This window comes from Oncorhynchus mykiss, chromosome 10 (genome assembly GCF_057628025.1).
Source record: "Oncorhynchus mykiss isolate SJ-2025 chromosome 10, ASM5762802v1, whole genome shotgun sequence".
Lineage (NCBI taxonomy): Eukaryota > Metazoa > Chordata > Actinopteri > Salmoniformes > Salmonidae > Oncorhynchus > Oncorhynchus mykiss.
In genome coordinates this window covers 46,872,117-46,897,500 of record NC_143031.1, presented here as the reverse complement: position 1 = coordinate 46,897,500, position 25,384 = coordinate 46,872,117, and the positions used below count along the sequence as shown (strand labels likewise).

The 25,384-nt window shown below is 40.9% G+C and overlaps 2 protein-coding genes across 2 annotated transcripts; one reads left to right on the top strand and one right to left on the bottom strand.

The window, feature by feature from the left end:
- Positions 1-1,163: 1,163 nt before the first annotated feature.
- gsx1 (GS homeobox 1) lies at positions 1,164-2,655 on the bottom strand. Its single transcript, XM_021618767.3, has 2 exons — positions 2,167-2,655; positions 1,164-2,055 (listed from the first exon to the last, which is right to left on the bottom strand). The coding sequence occupies exons 1-2, from the start codon at positions 2,540-2,542 to the stop codon at positions 1,703-1,705; spliced, it is 729 nt and encodes a 242-aa protein (XP_021474442.1). The 5' UTR covers positions 2,543-2,655; the 3' UTR covers positions 1,164-1,702.
- A 16,574-nt stretch (positions 2,656-19,229) lies between these two features.
- Positions 19,230-25,320, top strand: mtif3 (mitochondrial translational initiation factor 3). Its single transcript, XM_021618766.3, has 4 exons — positions 19,230-19,421; positions 19,671-20,131; positions 20,287-20,438; positions 24,872-25,320. The coding sequence occupies exons 2-4, from the start codon at positions 19,672-19,674 to the stop codon at positions 25,103-25,105; spliced, it is 846 nt and encodes a 281-aa protein (XP_021474441.2). The 5' UTR covers positions 19,230-19,421; position 19,671; the 3' UTR covers positions 25,106-25,320.
- Positions 25,321-25,384: the final 64 nt, after the last annotated feature.

Sequence of the window (25,384 nt, the reverse complement as noted above, 5' to 3'; positions counted from 1 at the left end):
AGATATATTTGAACGTATTTCAGGTATGACATGGAGCCTAACACATAGGCATAGTTATAGCCTAGTTGTCTTGAGAATTCAGTTACCAGGAATAAAAACAACCTTGGAGATCAACGAGCTTACCAACATAATTACAGATCAAAAGGAATTATATGGATAGCATATGAGCCTTTATCTTAGCATATTTATTTAAATGTCGCCTAATGTCGATGAATGTATTCACTTGCTCACTTTCATTCACTCGTTAATACACCCCGTAGTGGTTATTAACTCCCTCGCACGAGACGGACCAGGACATTGAGATGAAGCGGATTTCTGATATGACAAGAGTGAGAGCCGATGTGTGGAGATCCAATGGCCCCTGCATGTTAACGAGGGCTTTGAGAGCACTCCCCAGGGAAAGCATGAGAGGACCCACATTAATGTCTTCTTGGGACTTCTTGACGGAGATTATCATAACCATAGCACTTGTTTTGAGAGGGAAACAAGGAAATATTTTGGAACACTTTCACTCCTTGCGCGCAGGCTTCTCTGCACTGTAGCTGGATTCAAACGGGCATCTTAAATGTAAAGCTGCACTATTTGAATTTAGCAAGGGGGAAGCATACATTACCAAGTGTATTTGTGCGTAATACTCAGCATTGCCTACGAAAATGGCTCTAAAAAGTACAGAGACTTTTTCCCTGGACAGAAAAACGTCTTAGCAGTGAGCTCTTTCTCTTTTATCCACACTTTAAAGTAAACAGACCGTGCGCATACATTATGCACATGTGCTATCTGATATAAACCAACACCTACTTTGGATTCATGAATTAATCTATAGAATAATGTATATACTTGATGTATATGGTATGTGAACATGCAGACACAAATACATGTGAAATGGATAATGTTGCAACAAACAAAACATGCCTTCTGAGGATGGCACAATTTTTTGACCCAAATGCCATATCCAACACTCTGTTGGTAACATATTTTGACCAAAACATATCGTCGTTTTTTTGTTTGTATTACTCATTATGTCTAAAGCAAATTTTCTGATAAAGTTTCCCGACCGTGTTGTGGACTATGGTTGATAATACGCATGAACTCAGTGCGCACCCGCTCTGTGTGTGCGCTCCCAGTGGTGCGCCAGTGTAAAACATTTGACACAAAGCCATGAGTATAACACTAAGAAATATTCTTTATTTAAATATTAACATTTTTAAATAAATACATATTTTCAAATACACTGAAGGTATAATAACAATTTGATCTCAGTGATGTGACATTGTGAGGGAAAAAATGTTCCGTCCCGCACACATTCCATATCTCCGTCACATTTCCATCCAAATAGATGTGCTTAAGCCAGTGTTCACTATTATACAAAATACAGCTATTGTTTCCCAAAAATAATACTAACAAATGTTGCTATTTATTTGGGTAGGTCTATATCATGATACAAATATCCAACTGTCTGGTTGTAATAGCATCCATCTGGATAGGCAACAGCAAATAGACCGTTTTTAGAAAAAAATACATACCAAACGTACAACATGTATACAATTATACAACATTCCAGGGGAATTCCCTTTTTATATATTTTGTTATCTTCCTATATACAGGTGACTGAACACGATAAGAACAGTCGACTTTTTGGTTGCATTCAGAATTCCACAGGTGCAATGAGGACCAATTGTCTCTGTTGAGGATCAGAGGAAGTTCAGGGGGAGACCGACAGCTCTCCATCATCCTCTTTCCCCGATGAGGAGGGAGACATAGGCATATCGTCTTCCTCCTCCGAGCACCGTGCAGATGACATGGATGAGCACTTGCAACTGTGGGAGCCGGTTCTGTGCGCGCCGCTCTTCCCCTCCTTCTTGTGTTTGACTCTGCGGTTCTGGAACCAGATCTTGACCTGCTTCTCTGACAGGTTTAGATATGTGGCGATCTCAATGCGCCGAAGTCTGGAGAGGTACATGTTGGAAGTGAACTCTCTCTCCAACTCCAAAAGTTGTGTGCTGGTGAAAGCTGTGCGCATGCGCTTGCTGCTCTGAAGTTGGCTGTTGTTGTTTTCTGTAAAAACACAAAAAATACAAATTTAGGAAAGTTAACCAAAATGCTAAATAAAACACCAGCTCATTATGTGCAAAGGTATCCGTAGCGCATTCAATGAGTTTTACTCACCGATGGAGATGCAGTGGAACTGGCGTGGGTCTGGAACCGAATAGGTTGCTTGATATATCCCCGGACCATGGTTGAGGTTGACTCCAGTGGAGGACGTGTGTTGCCTCGATAGTGCGGAATGGCAGTACTGGGAGCCGAAGGTAGGGAAGGATGCCTTGAGGAGTGGCAAGGTTGGTGGTGACGGGTGTAGCTGGGATACGCATAGCGGACAGAAGCACAGCAAGCCAGCCTTCCGTGAGTGGCAAGAACCCGATGACAACCCATGGAGTGGGTGGGACGGATGCATAGCGTAGGGAAATAAAGGTGGATTGTTTTCACTCCCTTTATCATTTGCCTCCCTCAAAATCAAGGAATCCACAAGAAATGACCTCGGCATCTTTGCAAACGTGCTGCTCAGTACTTCTTGGTAAACTTTTTCAGTCAGCGCGGAGTCTCGTTCTGAACTGGTTGCTTGGCGGATGGACAGCGGAGTGGTGCTGAAAGGACACTGTTGCTCTTTAAATAGTTGTAGTCCCGGTATGGGCCATGTGACGGTTACGACGCGAACGTCTAAGAGCTCTCAATAGGGGTTTGTGCCTTTTCTCTTGGCATTCACACTGCACGCTTCCCCATTATTTCACTTGTTAACTAAATTAACTGCATAATGTAGTCTATTCTTGTCAGCCCCACCCACGCCGCAAGAGGCGGCAGAACCCCTTCTCCCCTTAGCTTCGCTCTCATGTATTATAGGACGTTTTAATATAGGCCGTTTATAATTTGAGAAATAAACATTTTGGCAATATACTGGGGTAGTCCATTCTATTGTTTTTTCTGTTTTCCGAAAATCTTCAAATGTTTACCCTTTATTTTAACATGGAGACCAAGGTCTCTCTTTTTTTTAGAAGAGACCTGTATTTATGGAACGTCAGAACTTATCCTACAATATCCTCGTAATTTAACAGCTAAGAATGTTTGACTCGATCAATCCATGAGTGAAAGTTGGGGAGTGGAGTGGTATTTGCTCTGTAATGTTAACTTTGAATAACCTATACATGTTGATATTTCTTGGAATACAAGCATATGCATATCCGCATGCCACATAAACGATGCAGGACACGCAATAGCCTATGGTCTCGTAAAACGAGAAATAAAAGGTTGCATTTCAGTCTGATTTATGCTGGAGAGGACCACCCTTAATTGGGATCGATAAAACTTCAATGTTGAACTTGCAAGTATGTCGTAATGTTTGTCAACACATCATTTATATAGGCCTAAAGGACATATCATTTTTTTTTAGGGCAAAGGCATAGTAAAAATAGCCTATACATGTATAATGAGTGCTTCTAAAGTCAGGTCTGTGCAGTTAGGACTAGCCTATATGCAAGAACACAAAGTGTTTAATTTAAAACGTGTGAATGTTATTGTTCATTTTGAGGCCAATGTATAGCCACAGGCCAAGTCACAACCTGAAGGCAATGCGGTTAAAAAACAGTGATTAATTCCTGTGCGCGGCCCCCGCCGAGTCCGGGAAAGAATATATAAAAATAACCAGGTTTTCACTCGCCGGCTCTTATTGAATGTCATTGTGGAGAGTTTTCAATGCAAGAGAAAGAGACTCGAATTAAAGTGTGTGACAGCGGCGGATAGACTCACACAAAAGCGACTCTGTCACTGAGAGGCCGAATGCGTGGCGCGTGAAAGCCCCCGCCTCGCTCTGATTGAATTAAGTAATAGGAAAACATTTTCTTTCACTTTAGGTCTTCTAAACAACACCTTCAAAGGGATGGGAACCAATCAGGTGTGAGTAAACAGTGGAATGTGGTTGATATTCCTCCCAACCGTATTGTTTATTTTATTTTTTTTGTTTTTGAATGGTCCCTAAAAAGCTTCCCTATTTTTTTCTCCACATTAGCCTATCTACTTTTTTCTCTCTCAGAAAACTGAGATGAAAACTGAAAAACTTCAAAAAACTGTGCTTTCTCAGAGGAAGAGAGAGCAAATCAGATGGATAATTGCCCACTGGGCACAGACATACATTCAACATCTATTCCATGTTGGTTCAACCATTTCATTGAAATGACATGGAAACAACATTGATTCAACCAGTGTATGCCCAGTGGGTGGTTATAATGCTTTTACATTTATATCAGATAGCCACTTGATAAAATCATAATATGAACTAGTCCTATAAGCTTTTGTCACCCGTTTGGGCTACAATGACTAGGGCTTCTTCCTTTTTCGTATGTTAAATGTTATATTTTACATGCATGCATTTTACACAGGCTGCTGTAGACAGTGTGCTTTCTACATACTGATTTCACAGGCTACTGTAGACAGTGTACTTTCTACATGCGTTTTTCACAGGCTGCTGTAGACAGTCTGCTTGCTGCGCTATAATGGAGGGACGTCCAGAACTCTGTAATTCCCATGGCATGGCATTGCTTTCCCACGAATGACAATACCAACTTGTAGACTAATGGAATATGACGCAATGGGCTGTATATGAAATCGTATTATTAGTCTGTTCATTTTGGAAATTTCAAAAAAGACAGAACATTTTGTGTGTATGACCACATAGGAGACTGGACACTTCTTAGGCCTACTGGCTGCGACGTTGGAGTCACTGGTGATCCTTGACAAGCGTGACAATTACCTGTCTGCTCCACCGCTCATGCTTTTCAGTCTAGAACCGAGCCTGCCCATATAATGGGCCAAAAACCTATTTGTTCTAACTCCTGTAAAATGACCATGGACTCTGCTCTGTGAAAAATACCACTCGACTCGCATAAAGGGTATAATTTGGTCGCAACTTTGCAGCGACATAATAGCAGGTCTTTAACGCAGAAATTAGGAGCAATTAAACCCTTAAACAAGCTGTAGGTACAGAGTCATGCGGACAAGAGCCTGTTATCTGCGACAGAGTGGGATTAGGCCTTTCATTCTCTTGCCAGGCGTCCTCCATTAACTAATGGGCCAATCTTGCTCCAGTTCCCTGACCCGCCACATCCCCTCTCAATTCCATGCTGTAGGCTATTCTAAACCTTAATTACAAAATGGTCTAATAATGTTGTGTTAATGCAACACATAATTCATTGAATGCATTTCCTTCTTTTCACATCAACATTTTTAATAATTAGAGGCTCAGAGTGTGTTGGGGTATGATCTCACAAGGCAGTGGCACAATAGGCTACAATTGGTCTGGAATTGGTGCTGTTTCAACATGGAGAGGAGGGTTGAATTTAATTGTTTGGTCAATATTATAACAGTGACATATGCTTGGCTGGTTGGTGTTTAGAGTAGGCTATACTCCATTGCTTCAAGATATTATCAAAGATAATCGTTTTAACAATTACGATCATAGCTGTCACCCCGTGGGTAGGAATATAGGGGCTATTTAGGGAGGCTCATCCTCACTTGTATCCACAACTGGAGACAGACAAAATAGCTTTGACCTCCGAAAACATGTCCCTCTGGAGGCGCAGGCCAGAAGTGCAAGGAATCCCCTTCAACATAAGGACTTTGTCACGGAAACAAATCAAACAGCGTGAACTGCTACATTTAGAACAAGAACCAATACAATCCTCAGTCAAGTCCAACCACAAACACAATAACAATACGATAAACATTTCATCTAACCCACTAATAAGTATCCAATAGTGTTATGACACAAACTATACAACTGGGGGAAAAACACAACTGAAATACAGCAAACCATTAATAAAATATTCAAATAAATAATAGTCATGTTTCCAGTCAAATATCTTTTATGAATGATAATGATGATGATGATGATATTGGCCAGCACCCGCTGTGCCACCATAAAAGGGTATTTTTATGGGTTTGTGTTTGAGTCTTAAGAGCTCCCATTTGATAAAATAAAGAGGGCACTCTGTTCATGGGGATGTCGTCAATATCTCCTTTTCTTCTAGTATGAATTATTCATCGTTTTCAGACACTCCGCCCCCGTACTTAATATGTACACACATTTTACACCCACACATCTCTAATAGGAGGGATGGTCTTAGCTGACAGTGTAACAGGATTTAGGGTCCCAGTGGGGTTTGGCCGAGCCGGACGGGCGCTGTGACTGTCGATGTGACACAGAGGGCCGCCTGCCCCCTCCTAATCTTCCCCTGAGGCGACTGCACAGACTGCAGGTCCTGCTGCACCACTATGGGTAGGCACACAAAGGCCTGATTATCATTCATATGCTCAACAGAGCCACCAGTCCAACAGATGACACTGCTAACCCAACTACCAGCTGAGTAGTGCAATATGTGCAGCACACTATGGGGACTAATGAATCCTTAAGTGTGTGTGTGTGTGTGTGTGTGCGCGCGTGTGTGTGTGTGTGTGATTGTGTGTGTGTATCCCGATTAATTTGGTAGCAATCAAGATGAACTTGAACATCAAGACAAATTTGATTGCATTTAGCGGCCGCTCTCATCCAGAGCGATTTACGAGTTATCTGTCTCTGGGAAGTGTTGAGGGGATGCAGCTCTACTGTCCTAATGAGTCACCTGAATACTTCTAAAATCACGTGATATTATTATGACTAATCATTACAACATTATACCAGTTCATAATGTCCAATGAAGGAATGCATTAACAGAGTAACAGTATTCGGTAATAATCAACCATGCTGAATTCAATCGAACCCGCATTGCAGTATCTACGGAGTTGCTGTTTTTCCCATGGTCGAACAGTACAGAATCCCCTCACAAGTAAATGCTTAAGTAGTATTTGGGGGCAGTAGTTGAAAGACACTGTGTAAAAATTGCTGCGGCGTGTTCGATTGAACTCAAGTGTTGATTCAGCGTCTCGCCCTTGCTGCCGAAGTCAGACCCTTTTTTTCGACAGTCAGTGAGATTATATGTGCAGTCATGATGCTTTGCTACAACAACTAGACCTACCATCTGTGTAGCCTTCACTGAAAACTCATGTTCACCTAAGGCATTTTGACGAAATGTCCATCAAACTATACTGGAGTATAGAGCTAATGGACATTTGATAACGACACTTTGCATACATAATATTATGGGTTGATTTAAAAAAAAAACGTTTGATGTGAATCCATTTGTTATGGTATAGATATGTTTAAAATGTCCCCTTTGGCTTTCATTCTCATATGAAAGCCTTGACATGCTGCTCAAAGGGATTTGTTTCTCTATGGAGGTCATTGGTCCATTTTATGTTGGCTGACTCAGATTTGTCCAATTCAGTCGACTTTTTGGCTTTAAAAAATAATAGGTCAAACCAATGAATTTAATGAACTCTCCCAGACACAATGCGAGCGTCGTGCCATTTGAACGGCAATAAAGGGCGACTGGCAGGTCAGTAAGCTTTTTCAAGGGGTTTGTACACAAATGTGACAGAATGCTTAGAATGTGGCCACTTCAGCATCTCCATTGACAAGTTGTTCAAAGTGTTGAGGTTTCTTCCTTTCTTTCACACCCAATCACTCCCTAACAACAATATGTGAAAGAATGAAAACCACTTTCTCCACCACTTTCATTCCCGCTCCTTCGAAAAAGTCCGAAGAAACCCACAGAAACTAGTCATGTGCACAGAGTTATGACCCAAACGAGTGCTGCCGGTCTCTCTTCTACTCCTCCCTCCTTTTCACCGATTTACTTTTCTGTTCCTCCGTCATTCCCTCCCTTTGTTTATCTTATGTCTCTCGATGAACTGGCTACATTGGCTCATGTAGAGAAAGTGCAGATTTTGAAGGACTTCTCTAAAATTGCCATGCTATCCTTAAATCAATTTCCAATTATACTAATATATATTTTTATTTTGACCAAATATAGAGTATTGTCCTGTGATTAAAGTTGGAAGTTGAGGAATACATGTTGAAATTCACTAAATATATATATATATAAAAAAAATGTGTTCTTAGTGAACAAGCTAACTCGTTTCAGATTTACTTGAATGAGTAAACCAAAGGCTATTTGATAGAGTCCCACAGTACTTGTGTATTCAGTTAATTGAATTAATTGGATCACCCCCCTGGGAATGACAGCTGAGCCATGGGAGGGTGGGGGAGAATAGAGGAGGGGGGGGCTGCCTACAAACACTTTATGTCAACATTACTATCAACTATTGTGTTTGTAATTACTTGTTTATTTCCATTTCTGACTCCAACTACAGTATTTTAATTACAATAATGGGATGGTATAATTAAGCTCTCAGGATCGGGCTTCAGTAGGCGTTGCTTATATCCTTTTCATTCCCGACCTCCTGTTGTTTTCACTATTTCCTTCCCATCTCTCTCCCATAAGTCTCCTTCTAAGAGTCAGTGTAATTTTCTATTTGTTTATTGTGGTGAAGAAAATGTCATATTAATGTAAGCATTGTTTTCTACTCAGTATTTGAAGTATTTTGAAGCAGCGCTTAAGAATAGAAGAGAAGCTGTGTTTCGTGAATTCCGGCATTGGTTACTTTGCAGTATAATTGGTAAAACAGTATTATATTAAGGCAGTAGCCTATTTTTTGTAGGCAATTTTATTTCTGAAGTGGTGCTACAGCAGGAAAGACATGGTGTGGAAATGCTGTTGTGAAGGTCGACTCGCTCAATTCAGTGTATAAATTCTGATGGAAATGTAAAACTGTACCCAGTCCTGAAAATGAGTGAGCCGTTGCCAAGGCGAGAGCGACACTTTCAGGGTAATGAATGAGAAATTTGGGGACATTTGCATGAGTAAGAATAGCCCCCTGAATCATTTTCATAACCCAATATCCCCCTTTCTTCCCAAATCTCTATGGCAGGCATTGTGTTTTGGAGTCAGCTTTTGTTCAAGATTTTGTTAGATTTTTTTTCTCTCTCATTCATTCCTGCCTCTGACTTTTACCCCCACCCTAATGACCGGGGCGACCACTCCTCTCTCTCCCTCTCTCTGCATTTGACAGTGCAGGGCTCTGTCCCAGCTTTTTGTCTCTGAGTTATGACGTAAGCGCTGAGAAAAAGCCAGTTCTGGGGTATAACATTTGTGGTTTTTTTTTGTGGCTGCTGGGGACGGGTCACTGCCCATTTCAGAGGGTCCCCAGTTTTCTGCAGATGCGCTCTATTGAGGAGGCGACACGCGGCAGGGCGCTCCTGGGTGGGGGGTTACTACTCCCCATTACCATAGAAACCAATACACTGACTTTCAGCTGGCCCGGGCCAGGGGTCCACTGACACCGGCCCTCGCACTGCTCTGAGTCCTGACAGAACCCAAATGGACCTCCGCAAACTGAATAATACCCATTTGTAGCCAGTTTGTCAAACATAACAAGAGCTGCCAGCATCGCTATGACAGCCTGTCTGCACAGATTACTTTTATAAATGAGACCTACTCTTTGGGCTGCCACTCCCATGATGGACCACAGGCGAATAAGATGAATTGGAAAAGATCCAAACAAAACCACTCCAAGATGACACAGACCAGTACAGACCCAAACCCCACATCATGGAGCAGAACCCTCTGGTGTAGGACTTCTCAGCATTACATTCAGAACTATACATAGCCACGAGACAGGTAATTTCTATAGAAAATATCCAAACGTCACAACACAGAACTAAAAGTAATCGACAGTGCTCGAAAACAAACAAAAGCCGAACAAGTCCTAATTCCTAAACGCCAAATACAATGCTGAAAGAATTCAATTTTCAAACATTTCAAATGGGAGTCAATCAATAAGCATGCTGAGCTGTGTGTGAAGTGTGTGTGTGCTTGTGTGCTTGTGAATACAAAATATGTTTGAATGATAGGGTCTCAACATGTGTGTGTAACTGTGCATTTGTATATGTACATTAGCCGTAAATGGCCGTCAAGTGAGCAGGCCCGGAGGGTACAAGGTCAGAGTTCACACCCGCCGCCCTCACCCATGGCAGGTGCAGCCCCTGGGGGTGTGAGGCGGAGGCCCCTCATCTCTCCCACCTCTTCACGCTGCGCAGACAGAGAAAGAGAGGGGTGTGAAAGGGTGCACTCCAGAAAGCCATCACCTGCTCCCTCCGCCCTCCAATCCCCACTAACCCTCCCACCCCGAAACCTCCTACCACCCCTTGCTCCTCACTGCCTACTTTGACAGACTGGGGTGGGGAGAAAGAGAGAGTGTGTATGAGAGAGAAAGAGACAGAGCGAGAGAGAGAGAGTGCTTCAAAATAATGAAACCAACACAGGAACAGACTGAGTAGCAGAGACAACAAAATGCAAAACCCGGAGAAGACATAAGTGACACTGAAACCAACAACCTAAGGTCTAAACTATCAGCTATCTGTGCAGTTGAGATGTGTGGGATTTTGTTTTTGGTACATTGTGGTGGGTATGAATGCTTTTGGCATCAGAAAAATGTATAATTGTCATGTCCACAGAGGGCAGTGAATTGGACAGGGAGCCAAATGAAGACTGTGTGGACAGAAAGTCCATGGGAGAGGATGTGTATTGATGGACTCCCCTCCCTGCCTCCCCCTCCATTGTGACGTTGAGTGAGTGTATCCTCCTGCTCTGAGCGTTGGAATGCGTCTCCTCTCCTCCACACCCGTGATGGATGGGGCCTTGTTCTGCACTCTTTCGCCCCTCCCTCTGAATCCCCTTTTCTCTCTTTTAGGCTTTGACTCTTTCACCACCTCCTTTTATTCTACCCCAATAAAAGTCACCGATTCTTCATTGGCTGTTGTGTGGATCTGAGAGGCTCTGAGACTTTTCATCTGGAGTGTGTCACACATCATCACACAAAGTAACCCACACGCAAACGAATGCACACAACTGCATACAAAACGCAAGCACAGTAATGTATAGAAGAACCACATTCGCTCAAATAAACAAAGACAAAACACAACAAAAACACACACAAAACACTAAATGTATCGATAGTCGAAGTTCCTGTCTTGCTCCATCCCCACGTTGCACCTCCAGTTTTGCGCCGTTTCCAGCTCCATTATGTGGTGTTGTGCTATTTCTGTGGCGAGGGAGTGAGGCACACAGGCCTATGAGCTACTAATACTAATGAGATAGTATTTAAAGAATTACTCTTTGATACTGTATTTCCCACTGGCTTGATGAAAAGGTAAAAAAGGGCTGTTTAAAAACTATTATTAGACAGCATTACACAAGAAGTCACCATCAGGAGTACGGCTTCATCCCCGAGTCACCAATCAGCTCCTGAGTCACCAATCGGCTCCTGAGTCACTGCGCCCTTCCTCTATGGACCCTCTCATCTCACTTCGAAATTATATTATACGCACTCTCAAAGGACTCAGACACACCCACACATACGGACATTTGCAGTGAGACACAGGTAAATACATGTAACCACACACCCACACAGGCACACCTAGATAATAGAAAATGCATCTATCAATCAATGTAAGGAAGCACAAAGTTATAGCCAAATGAATGACAGTCTTTAACGATGAATCATTTTGGTATTTCAAATAATGAACTTGATATTAGGGTTTGTCAACAGCAGCAATGGAGGAAAAAGCATCCCAAAGCTCATTGTTCATTGGGAACTTGAAGATGACAGTTAGATACTGTTCATCTCGGTGGAATGAGACCAATCATCAACTCTACAAAGATCCCCTCATTACTTCAAAAAAGACACAAGACAGGGTCAAAAACACAATGTAATACAATGGGAGGTTGGTAACGTTTGAACGCTTAGATGTTAGATATGCTGTACATTATACAGCCAGTGGGGGGCGAAGGTAGCCTAGTGGTTAGAGCATTGGACTAGTGACCGAAAGGTTGCAAAATCGAATCCCAGAGTTGACAAGGTAAAAATCTGTCGTTCTGCCCCTGAGCAAGGCAGTTAACCCACTGATCCTAGGACGTCATTGAAAATTAGAATGTGTTCTTAACTGACCTGCCTAGTTAAATTAAAGGTATAAAATACTACCTTAAAGGTAGATTCAGTGATATGATGTTACTATAAGTAGCAGTGTGATTGTAGCAAATTTGGGGGGGTAATCTGCCCGGGACACAAACCTGCATCTTTATACACCACTGCTGGTGCCTTAGTAGTCCCATTTCATTTCTGACACCAATGTAGGAAATTCAGGAGTTAGCCTGATGTTGACCTGAACTTACGACCCTGTACCTGTCAGTCCAGAAGGACACTCACTACACCTTATGTCGTGACACAATGAAAATGTGAATATGAAATTGAAAGTAGCTCTATCCATTTCACTTTTTTTAAATGTCAATGAGTATGCAAACTTAGTCGGAAGGACATTAATGGTATCTTATCTTCCTGGCTTTCCATTCTTCAAGGTTTGTTCCCGCTAGGGTGCTTACACAGCTTCATGGTTAAAACTGATGATGGTAGATGGAAAATAAACTGGCCTCTCCCAATAGACAACTTTTAAAGGTCAACTTCCCCTTAGAACCAACTTCTCTGGTTTTAAATGGCCTATGTCGCATCGATATGAGTCAAAAACATTACACCTAGAGTACAAATGGACTACAAAGTGTAAATAGAATACTTTTGGTCATAAAGTCAGTCTAGTCCAAAACGGATTTGACAGAGAAACATCAGCTAGATAGCTGCAGCTGGCTATCCTATCACCATCTTGAGATGGCGTTGTTCTCTCCATAGCAAAGCTAGCTAGCTGACCTAACTGACCTAACTGTACTCACTAGTGCCCTTGTTTGTTGTGATTGAATGGCAAAGAAACACCCACATCAAACCACACCCCCAAGACAACTGTCGTTTTCCTTCAGTCATGGCAGCAAGCATTTCTTGATGAGCCAGAATGAAAAACAAGGACAAATCAGGAAGTCCAGTCATCCTTTAAGGTCTGAAAACATCTAACAAACGTGTATTTTTGTCATTTAAATGAATCTATAAAGTTTGCATGTAGCCAAGTGTGAGTATTCTGTGTTTACATATATGTGTTTGAGTTCACTGTGCAGAAGTATTTACGTGTTTGTGTATACAAGTCTTCAGTGTGCATGTGTGTGTGTGTGTGTGTGTGTGTGTGGTAGGGGTCTGGGTCCGTGTTTTTAGTAAGTCCTTGTGTAACCACTTGAGGCAGAGAAAAATGGGCAGAGGCATTAAAAACATAAAAGGGAAAAGGCTAGTAATGAATTTACAGGAAAATGAACATTAATGGCACTAGCATTACTCATGTTCCATATAACAAATTATTGGAAATTTGACAAGCACACTAAATTATCTCCTCATGTCTGCCGGGAGCGCGATGAAGTCCTCTCTGCCCGCCATGGCAAGACAATTTCAGCTCATTTCACTATTTATAACAATAGAACTACCCATTAAGACAAATTAATGTCATTATCAAGTCTCTATGAAAATGACAACTACCAGCGTTTCGAGCAGCTTTAGAGGCTATTGACGATAATGAAATCCGCTGTACAGGTACTGAAAAGAAACACTCCAAGTAATTATTTTCTAGTAGCTTGTTTGTCTGCCGTCCGTTCGTTTGCTTTCAGCTCAATTATGTGACTCTGTGAGCGTGTGGAGGCGCGTAGTGCTCTGCGGCCCACAGAGCGAGGGGCCTAATTGGGCAATTACCGTCCCGTTTCAGGGCTTTTAGCTCCAGCAGAGTGGAGGGAGACCAGGCCGCTCACAGCCAGGAGCACCCTACACACACAAAACCACACATTTACACTACTGACACAAACACACGCACCATCCACACACACCCTACATTGTAGGATCTACAGTACCCACATGCAAGAACACATGGTATACACACAAAGACACATGGTACACTACGAGAAAATAAATACAACTTGTCTACACACAACTTTGTATGAGAAGACTATATACTATGATTGTATATTCAGAGGTCATACATACATCCCTCTAGACATTCTATATACACAATAAAATGTGCGTGCAAACACACACAGACACACACACATATTAGCTAGTACATAGAAATGTGTGTGTGTGTATATGTATGTGTGTGTGTGCGTGTGTGCGCGTGTGTGTGTGTGTGTGTGTCATTGATGTGTCAGTCTATGTCAATATGTGAGTGTCTGAGATTATAAACGAGTGAAAACACAGGTGGCACCCCCTCCATATCGCTCGCTCCCTTCCTCTCCTCCTCTAATTTCCACATTATCCCTGTAGCGTTCTCCCCCTCACTCTAACATTCAGTCTGTCTCTCTCTGGATCATGTAGCTTGTGTTAATTAAACCCTCTTTCAGATCATTCCCTTGCTCAAGTGGCTTCAGTGCGGCACCCATTAGGCAGAAAGCTCTGTTATCTGCATTTCCAAATGTAGCTCAACATTTATTAAAGTGAAATTCATCCAGTAATTGCCCGCCTCGGCATGCCCTGTTCCTGACTCCCACCTCCCGGGCCACCTGCCCAAAGACACCACCAACTATTTCCCAGCATGCCACAGGGTAATTAGACCTTTCAGACCCCGTCCACTGAGAGCCTGGTAATTGCGTTAACAAAAAAAATTAACAGCGCATCATGAGGATCATTATGTAAAAATACCTGCTAATGAAGCATTAGCCTTGATTTTATCTGGATTAAAAATCGCTAGAAACACAGAGAAGTGAGAGTGCGCAGAGACAATGTCAGGAGAATAAAGTTTTCAAAAAAAACAAAACAACTAAGGGTTTTAAACAGTCGAGGAGTTTTGCTGAGACAAATGTCATCCTCTTAAACTAGTGGTACCGATATATACAGCGAGGTCCATAATTATTGGCACCCTTGCTAAAGATGAGCAAACAATACTATAAAATAAATACTAAAAATACTGAGCTATACTGCATGCAATAACAACAACAAAAATGTATATATTTTTTAATACAATTGCCCAGAGAAAAAAATAGATTTAGTTTCAAAAGTAAAAGAAACGAAGATGGGGGTCTAAATTATTAACACTCCTGTTTTCAATACTCCAGCACTCTCCCCTTGTGAGGATAACGACAATGAGCCTTTTTCTAAAATATTTTGTGAGATTGGAGAAAATGCTTGATATCCTGCCGTTGACCTTAACAAGGGCTCCAGGACCAGTGGAAGCAAAATAGCCCCATAACATCAAAGATCCTCCACTATATTTTATGAGGTACTTTTCTGCATATGCTTCTGTTTTTCAACACCAAATCCACCACTGGTGTGTGCGACCAAACAGCTCTATTTTCATGTCCTCTGACTATAGCACCAGTTCCAATCCAAGTGCCATTGCCTTTTACCAAACTCCAGGCGGTGCTATGGTCAGATTTTTGTGGGCATACAATATAGTTCAGTATTTGTACTATTTATTTTATACAATATTTTTTGATAAACTGTAAATACAAATTCAGATATCTTTCTATTTTGCCGTCGTGCTATTTTAAAATGACTATTTCAGTCACCTTAAAGGCAAAAACATCATTGATAATTTGATTATAAAAAAATGATAGATTCCAAAATTGGTTCATTTTATGGCTTTTAAAATCTCTTCTGGACAATTGTTTTGCCAGTTCTCTACAAAACATTGAGGTGCTCAATTAATTTGTACTATTTCAAGAGAGAGGCGTGTTTGATGATTTAAAAAAAATGTAATGACAATTTGTCTCAACAAAAATTGTTTCTAGCTTATATATATTTTGTTACAAAGTGACTGTCACTTTAATTTGTAATTGATAGCTCAAGTAGGTCACAATACGCAATCATCTGAATATGTTGAGATATGCTGTAAATCATCATACACATTTAATCAAGTGGTATATGAGGACATTTTCTATGACAGTTTGTCAGAGTTGACTGTTTTACATTAATACATAGGACAGGCTAGTGGATTAAAATAGTTGTACCAACTGTGAACATGAAAATAATACAAATAATTTCTGAACATAGGATGCATCATAGTTGGAATGTAAGTTTCTTGCGTAACTAAACTACCTGTATAAATAATACACAGTAGATACAGAATTTGGACAACATTTAGAACACACTTAAAGTGTTACTGTAATTATTATTTTTGAAAGGGAAAGGGAAAGGGGGATACTTAGTCAGTTGTCCAACTGAATGTATTCAACTGTAATGTGTCTTCCGCATTTAACCCAACCAAGTAGCCTACAAGTGGATTGTCTTAATGAGGGTTAAGTACAATGGTTGGTTAAGTACAATGTAATGTTGGTTAAGTACAATGTAACTACGCATATAATGACAATGATTGTTACAATGTACTTACAGGAGTAGCCTAATAACAACATTGTAAACCTTAAATGTTATTTGGAGTTTCCTTTCAGTGTGATGTACCTGTAGATACCATAGTTTACAGAAGAGCAGCACTGTCGGACAAGAGTGACTATGTAGAATAATATCAAGCATCATTATATTATCATCATTAAATAATTATATTATTAAGAATTATAATCCCACAGTAATAAGAATAGGCTATTATATGTTTTATACTGAAATGTATTCTTAAAAATGTTTTTTAAGTCGTTGTTAACATGTTTCATGTGGCTTCAAACTTTCTCAACGTCAGATCACCAAACTTACAAAACAATGGAAATGATTGACAGATGCAAGTGAGAATAGTCTAATTCTAAGACTACTAAACGAATCAGTTGAATGGGGGATTAATACGGCGACAGAAAATGAGCAAATTGGCATTTTTTTATTCACGTTTTCAATCAAGAAGGACATAACAATTATTACCATTGGCTCTAAGCTATAGGCCTAAAATGGTTTGGCAATGTATTAATTAATTGAGACATGAATTGCAAGAGAGAGAGGGAGGAGGGCGTTAAACTACGTTTCAGTTAATCATCAGCTCATTCAGGTGTTAGTCAGCGCCACATAACCTGCATATGTGTATTTGCCGAAACATGTTTGTTATCCTTGGGAAAACCAGCCTCACACTGTAAACTATGTTACAGTTTGAGAGCATACAGGAACGTTTTCGTGTGGTAACTTACCTTTTTGTTGGGGTTTCGCTTCAAAGCGGGCTGCCAGCACGAGGAAGCAGAATTTCTGCGCTAATTAATAAATAAGCTCACATTCTCCACCATGAATGCTCTTTCCGCGAGCACATCTTTCTTTCCTATCAGTCGACCGTGTACAACTATCCATCTGCTACTCGCAAACGATGCACTTTTTTTTGTTCAGATTATTTAAATATACTTCTGTTTAACTTTGGCAGTTAGTTGGCCTACCCTCACATCTCTCTACATTTTGACAATTGCCCGGCTTGCTGAATGTTTGAGTTTAATCATTATGTCGTTTAGGTGTCCGGACACCACATCACTGCAAACAGCCTATGCAATTTGCCTCCTATTATGTTCCACATCATAAAATGCTTACCTTTACTAGACTTAGGCTGCAATAACACAGGCAGTTGTTGGTCTTTTGACCAATCAGATTAAAGTCAAATTAATTTTATAAACCGATGGTTCTAAAATGAATTTAGCCTTAAGATGCTTTTGGGAAACTGGGCCCTGATCTTTTGCCAGCAAATCGTCCGAATTGGGATGCCTGTGTAAACGCAGCCTATGAAACCTATAAAAACGAATGGTTTGGTTTGTAGAAACTGAACGGATATAAAACTTCAGATTAATTGAGGCCTCAAATTGTCATTGTAAAACAGATCATTCAAAACTGAGAATCCTCACTATATCCTGTGTTTAAGTTTAGTTTTTATCCACATACAGATACATGCCTTCAAGACTAAAACCCCCTAACTATACAAAAAGTGCAATGCAGCTTATTTTCAACACCCCTTGCCCTAGCCAGGGGTATTCAACTCTGACCCTATGAGGTCCTGAGCCTGCTGGTTTTCTGTTCTACCTGATAACTAATAGCACCTCATGTCTAAATCAGTCCTCGATTAGAGGTGAACAATGAAAAAAAGCGTGGAACTGGCTTCGAGGTCCAGAGTTGACACACACACACACACACACACACACACACACACACACACACACACACACACACACACACACACACACACACACACACACACACACACACACACACACACACACACACACACACACACACACACACACACACACACACACACACACACACACACACACACAGGGCACACAAGGAAATTATCTTGCTGTTCATTAAATTAACTGCTGCTCATCTGATTATACAATCTATCTATTTACTGTTTCTATAGACTAAGGCCTGGGCAGGGGATAACCCCACACCGCAGAGCCCACTGAAACTTTCTTGACAATTAGGCTATCACTGCAGACTTCTTCAAGTAGCCTATGTGTCAGAAATTACAATCCAGATCATTAGGGCTACCTAGTGGGATTTTAATAATGAAGATAATATAATTTAGCATATAGGCCTACAATGTTTGCAAACATCCAAAGCAACAACAAAAAAACATTCCTGCCTACTCCTTTGAAAGAGCTCTCCTCTGAGAGCTATAGAAAAGCACCTTTGTCTACCAATCCGATTTTTCCCTCACTAAGATCTCTCAAAGTACACTAAACACATAAAGGGACACTAAATAAAGGCCGCACTACCTTTGAACATATAGCAAGTTCCTATAATTGTTTTTTCCCAATCAAGAACACATGCAGGATGTGACCTAATATAGATGGAACATAGGGTATTGATAATATGAACAAATACATCGAATTGGCTTAATATATAAGCAAAATGCAGTGCCCAGAGAAGAAGGTGCAAAACAAAGACGAGCAGAGTAGAGTATTGACGAGTCAAACTGTGTCAACCCGAGTTACGCTCAGATGAGCGCTCAGAAGCTGACCCGCGCGCGCAATACGCCTGCACTGGTCTAAGATCTGGGTGTGGGGGGGTGTCCCTTATGTCAATATCTCCGATTGTCAGCCAAATGAATTACAATTATTTTAAATGTATGCCATGTCTATGAGATTTGTTTTTTCGTTTGAAAGACCAATTGCCTCTTGACTATTTTTCGAAATCTAACTTAGATGTGCAATCACAAGGTTTGCTAAGAACATAGTTTGATAACAATTAATCTAGACCATGATCAGGCTATTATAATCAACAGCAGCCTGTAGCCTAGCTTACTATTAGTAGCGCAGGGGCCTACACATGATTAATTATAGCCTAAGTTATATAATAAGAAAGGTACTAGTTCGAACGACATCTAAAACTACAAATTCAGATCATTATTCTGCGACTACGTCATCATGCTGCGCTAAGAACTGTTAAGGAGACAGGACCCCGTTTTCATGTTGTATGGAAACAAACACCTCCCGTTTTAGGGCGATACGTATGCGTTGAATTATTGTACAATATAAAGCTAAGTTTACAATTCTTCGTGCGACCTTACTTATTCTTTGTTCCTGTGTTTCGGCCTGCAAGCTGACTGATCTGTACGTATTCCTAGCCCTGTACAATACGTTATGTAGAGGCTGCTACTTCTCCCTGTCAATTATTGTTTTCTTAGCTAACCATGTTTCCATGCTTGTCAACAGTGTGTTTTTGATGGTCTTTCACTTGCATTTTCTGACTTTTAAACGTAATTGCTAGACAAAAGTGACTTACTTTTGGGAATAATAATGCCTAGTTTCACGTTTGTTTACCTCTCTCACTCTCTCCTGCTCTCTCTGTGTTCTGCTCAGAATGTCTAGTGCTTGTCTGAGGTGGGCCCTGAGCCATGCATCTAGAGGTGTCTGTGGTGGAACTCTCAACTCCTGGAGAACAGCCTCTGGGGCTGGGCTAATATCATACAATGGGAGATGTGTGAGTGCATCGTTGTCTTGGGGATGGTGTCCACTGTCCACCACAGTGGATGAAACTGAAGAGGGGCAGGTGCCTAAGAAGAAGCAGGATCCCCGAGCTCGTGCCACCATTGGCAGTATTGGCCGGAAGATCCACCAGCGCCACCTGCAGGTGATCAATGAGAATGGCGAGAACATGGGCACCATGCATCGAGCTGATGTCCTCAGACTGATGGACGAGAATGGGCTTAAACTGGTCCCTCTCAACGAAAACAAAGATCCACCCGTCTACCGTCTAATGACTGGCAAACAGATCCACGAGGAGCAGCTCAAACTGCGTGAGAAACAGAAAGCCAAGACAGGTGTGTAATATTTAGCACATACACAACTACTGCCTTTACGTCACACACATGCACATCTCTGCATTGCATACAGTCGTTATATCAGAATTCTCTAAAAGGAATCCCCTCCTGTCTGATCTCTGAAAGCCAAAACCATACCTTCGGTCTCTCCACAGGCCCTGTGCAGGTAAAGGAGCTTACCGTTTCCTCTGACATCGGTAACCATGATCTTCTAACCAAGCTGAGGCAGGTCCAGAGCTGGCTGGACAAGAATCACCATGTCAGAATCACTCTGAGAACAGGGCGTGTGGAACATACACAGCCACTGGTGAGAAATATCTCTCTCTATTTTTTTATTTTGACCTGTCTGATGCACATCACCTAAAACCACGGCCTTTATACTGGTTCTATTCACCCTTCTGTAGTTTCAAAGATGCTTTAGAGATTATTTTCTTGGGTATGTATAATGACTACTACCGTATTCATGTATTTCATCTCCCTAACAAGCTCATGGAACTAGACAGAACAGATACTGTACAGTTGAAGTCGGAAGTTTACATACACTTAGGTTGGAGTCATTAAAACTCGTTTTTCAACCCCTCCACAAATTTCTTGTTAACAAACTATAGTTTTGGCAAGTCGTTTAGGATATCTACTGTTTGCATCACACAAATAATTTTTCCAACAATTGTTTACAGACATATTATTTCACTTATAATTCACTGTATCACAATTCGAGTAAGGTCAGAAGTTTACATACACTAAGTTGACTGTGCCTTTAAACAGCTTGGAAAATTCCAGAAAATGATGTTATGGCTTTAGAAACTTCTGAGAGGCTAATTGACATAATTTGAGTCAATTGGGGGTGTACCTGAATGTATTTCAAGGCCTACCTTCAAACTCAATGCCTCTTTGCTTGACATCATGGGATATATAATACCATATATAATACCATAATACCAATATCATATAAATATAAAATACCTCCTAGGAAGGAGACACGTTCTGTCTCCTAGAGATGAACGTACTTTGGTGCAAAAAGTGCAAATCAATCCCAGAACAACAGCAAAGGACCTTGTGAAGATGCTGGAGGAAACAGGTACAAAAGTATCTATATCCACAGTAAATCAAGTCCTATATTGATATAACCTGAAAGGCCGCTCAGCAAAGAAGAAGCTACTGCTCCAAAACCGCCATAAAAAAGCCAGACTACGGTTTGCAACTGCAGATGGGGACAAAGATGTCCTCTGGTCTGATGAAACAAAAATAGAACTGGTCATAATGACCATCGTTATGTTTGGAGGAAAAAGAGGGAGGCTTGCAAGCCGAAGAACACCATCTCAGCCGTGAAGCACAGGGGTGGCGGCATCATGTTGTGGGGGTGCTTTGCTGCAGGAGGGACTGGTGCACTTCACAAATTAGATGGCGTCATGAGGAGAAAAATTATGTGGATATATTGAAGCAACATCTCAAGACATCAGTCAGGAAGTTAAAGCTTGGTCGCAAATAGGTCTTCCAAATGGACAATGAGCCCAAGCATACTTCTAAAGTTGTGGCAAAGTGGCTTAAGAACAACAAAGTCAAGGTACTGGAGTGGCCATCACAAAGCCCTGACCTCAATCCTATAGAAAATGTGTGGGCAGAACTGAAAAAGCATATGCAAGCAAGGAGGCCTACAAACCTGACTCAGTTACACCAGCTCTGTCAGGAGGAATGGGTCAAAATTCACCCAAATTATTGTGGGAAGCTTGTGGAAGGCTACTCCAAATGTTTGGCACAAGTTAAAGAATTTAAAGGCAATTGAAAGGAATTTTTACTAGGATTAAATGTCAGGAATTGTTAAAACCTGAGTTTAAATGTATTTGGCTAAGGTGTATGTAAACTTCCGACTTCAACTGTAAATATAATAAATAAATATATCCATTAGTATTGCAACCAGTAAACCTATATTAAACCTAAATGTGTCAGCCTGAACACACCAGATACCTCTTCACTATTCTGTAGTTGAAACCAGGAAAATAGTAGACAGTTGGTTTTTAATTAAGAACTCTATTTTTTTACGCAAAAATATACACTCAATTCTGTATATGTACACAAAAACCTTCCTTTGGCAGAGCAGAGATTCATTAGCAACAAATATAAACCAGGCTCAGATATGGTGAATTATACAGTGCCCTCCATAATTATTGGGACAGTGACATATGTTTTGTTGTTTTGGCTCTGTACTTCAGCACTTTGGATTTGAAATGATACTATGACAATGAGGTTAAGTAGTAGACTGTCAGCTTTAATTTGAGGGTATTTTCATCCGAATCGGAAATTGCAGTACTTTTTTTTTTACATAGACCCCTAAAATATTCGGACAAATTCACTTATTTGTGTATTAAAGTATGCAAACGTTTAGTATTTGGTCCCATATTCCTAGGACGCAATGACTACATCAAGCTTGTGACTCTACAAACGTGTTGGATGCATTACAGCTAGTCCCGAATGAAAGGTGAATAATGATGAGTGAGAAAGTTACAGACGCACGAGTACTATACCCCCAAGACAAGCTAACCTCTCACCATTAGAATAACAGGGGAGGTTTGAGTTTTTGAGAGGGAATGATATTTGGAGGCCTGTAACTTTCTCACTCATAATTATTCACAATTAATTCAGGACTATCCATAATCATGGGAGTATCCACATTCATGTAGAAGTGTTTAAAACATATTCTGACTCCAAAATGCTAAAGTACATCATTTACCATTCATTTATATTGGGCACAAAATAATCTGAATTGCAACCGAAACAAACCGCAAATGCATCCAACAAGTTTGTAGAATCACAAGGTTGATGTAATCATTGCGTGCTAGGAATATGGGACCAAATACAACACTTTTGATTACTTTAATACACATCTACAGTACCAGTCAAAAGTTTTGACACACCTAGTCATTCAAGGGTTTTCTTTATTTTTACTATTTTCTACATTGTAGAATAATAGTGAAGACATCAAAACTACGAAATAACACATGGAATCATGTAGTAACCAAAAAAGTGTTCAAAATCAAAATAGATTTTATAGTTGAGATTCTTCAAATAGCCACCATTTGCCTTGATGACAGCTTTGCACACTCTTAGCATTCTCTCAACCAGCTTCACCTGGAATGCTTTCCCAACAGTCTTGAAGGAGTTCCCACATATGCTGAGCACTTGTTGGCTGCTTTTCCTTCACGCTGTGGTCCAACTCATCCCAAACCATCTCAATTGGGTTGAGGACGGGTGATTGTGGAGGCCAGGTCATCTGATACAGCACTCCATCACTCTTCGTCTTGGTCAAATAAACAGCCTGGAGGTGTGTTGGGTCATTGTCCTGTTGAAAAACAAATGATAGTCCCATTAAGCGCAAACCAGATGGGATGGTGTATCGCTGCAGAATGCTGTGGTAGCCATGCTGGTGAAGTGTGCTTTGAATTCTAAATATATCACAGATAGTGTTACCAGCAAATCATCACACCTCCTCCTCCATGCTTTACGGTGGGAACCACACATGCAGAGATCACCCGTTCACCTACTCTGCGTCTCACAAAGACACTGCGGTTGGAACCAAAAATGTCAAATTTGGACTCATCAGACCAAAGGACAGATTTCCACTGGTCTAATGTCCATTGCTTGTGTTTCTTGGCCCTAGCAAGTCTCTTATTATTATTGGTGTCCTTCAGTAGTGGTTTCTTTGCAGCAATTCGATTCGACCATGAAGGCCTGATTCAAGCAGTCTCCTCTGAACGGTTGATGTTGAGATGTGCCTGTTACTTGAACTCTGTGAAGCATTTATTTGGGGTGCATCTGAGGTGCAGTTAACTCTAATGAACTTATCCTCTGCAGCAGAGGAAACTCTGGGTCTTCCTTTCCTGTGGCGGTCCTCATGAGAGCCAGATTCATCATAGCGCTTGATGGTTTTTGCGACTGCACTTGAGGAAACTTTCAAAGTTCTTGAAATGTTCCGGATTGACTGACTTTCATGTCTTAAAGTAATGATGGACTGTCATTTCTCTTTGCTTATTTGAGCTGTTCTTGCCATAATATGGACTTGGTCTTTTACCAAATAGGACTATCTTCTGTATACCACCCCTACCTTGTCACAACACAACTGATTGGCTCAAACACATTAAGAAGGAAATCAATTCCACAAATTCACTTTTAACAAGGCACACCTGTTAATTGAAATGCATTCCAGGTGACTACCTCATGAAGCTGGTTGAGAGAATGCCAAGTGTGTGCAAAGCTGTCAAAGGCAAATGGTGGCTACTTTGAAGATGTAAAATATATTTAGATTTGTTTAACACTGTTTTGGTTACTACATGATTCCATATGTGTTATTTCATAGTTTTGATGTCTTCACTATTATTCTACAATGTAGAAAATAGTAACAATAAAGAAAAACCCTTGACTGGGTGTGTCCAACCTTTTGACTAGTACTGCAAGAGAATTTGTCCCAATACTTTTGGTCCCCTGAAATGGGGAGACCATGTACAAGAAGTGCTGTAATTTATAAACGGTTCACCCAATATAAAGTGCTGGATTACAGAGCCAAAACTATTTAAAAAATGTGTCACTGTCCCAATAATTATGGAGGACACTGTATATTTGTCTCTTCTGATTGCGGATGGGAAAAGGAGTGTGTAAGGAGTGTGTACAAGAACTCCATCTTTCCTGAGATGTGAAAGTATGGGCAGCTCAAATGTTAATGTTGTGCTTTTATGGTTTTGACGACAGGACACAACTCTGGAGCAGATGGTGCAACAGATAGAGGGGCTGGTAGGATTTGTTTCCAAACCCAAAGTAATCCGAGACGGTAGAGCTGCCATGTGCATCCTGCGTCCACCCTCAGTGAAGGAACTCAGAGAAATGAACAAAGGTGCAGCAGCGCCGGCCACTGATACCAGCTCCGAGCCCACCACATCACCTGCTGTTCCCCATACAGACCTCACACCAGACTCACAGCACTGAACTTAAATACAATCTAACTTAACAGTTGTGTGTGTGGAAACTTAACTAGTGAAGGCCATGTCATATCCAGTTTTTTTTATGAGGAGGGCCGTTGTACACATAAACAGCGATATATGCAATAAACATAGGATGGGATGAGGAACAGCACGACATGTAAGGTTTATGTACTGGCTACTCAAAGTTTATGTTCAAATAAATGAACATATTCTAGCATACATGGAATGTCTATTCTTTCCTTTTTTTTTTTCCATTCTGGATGGTGGGCAACACTGTGGCGAA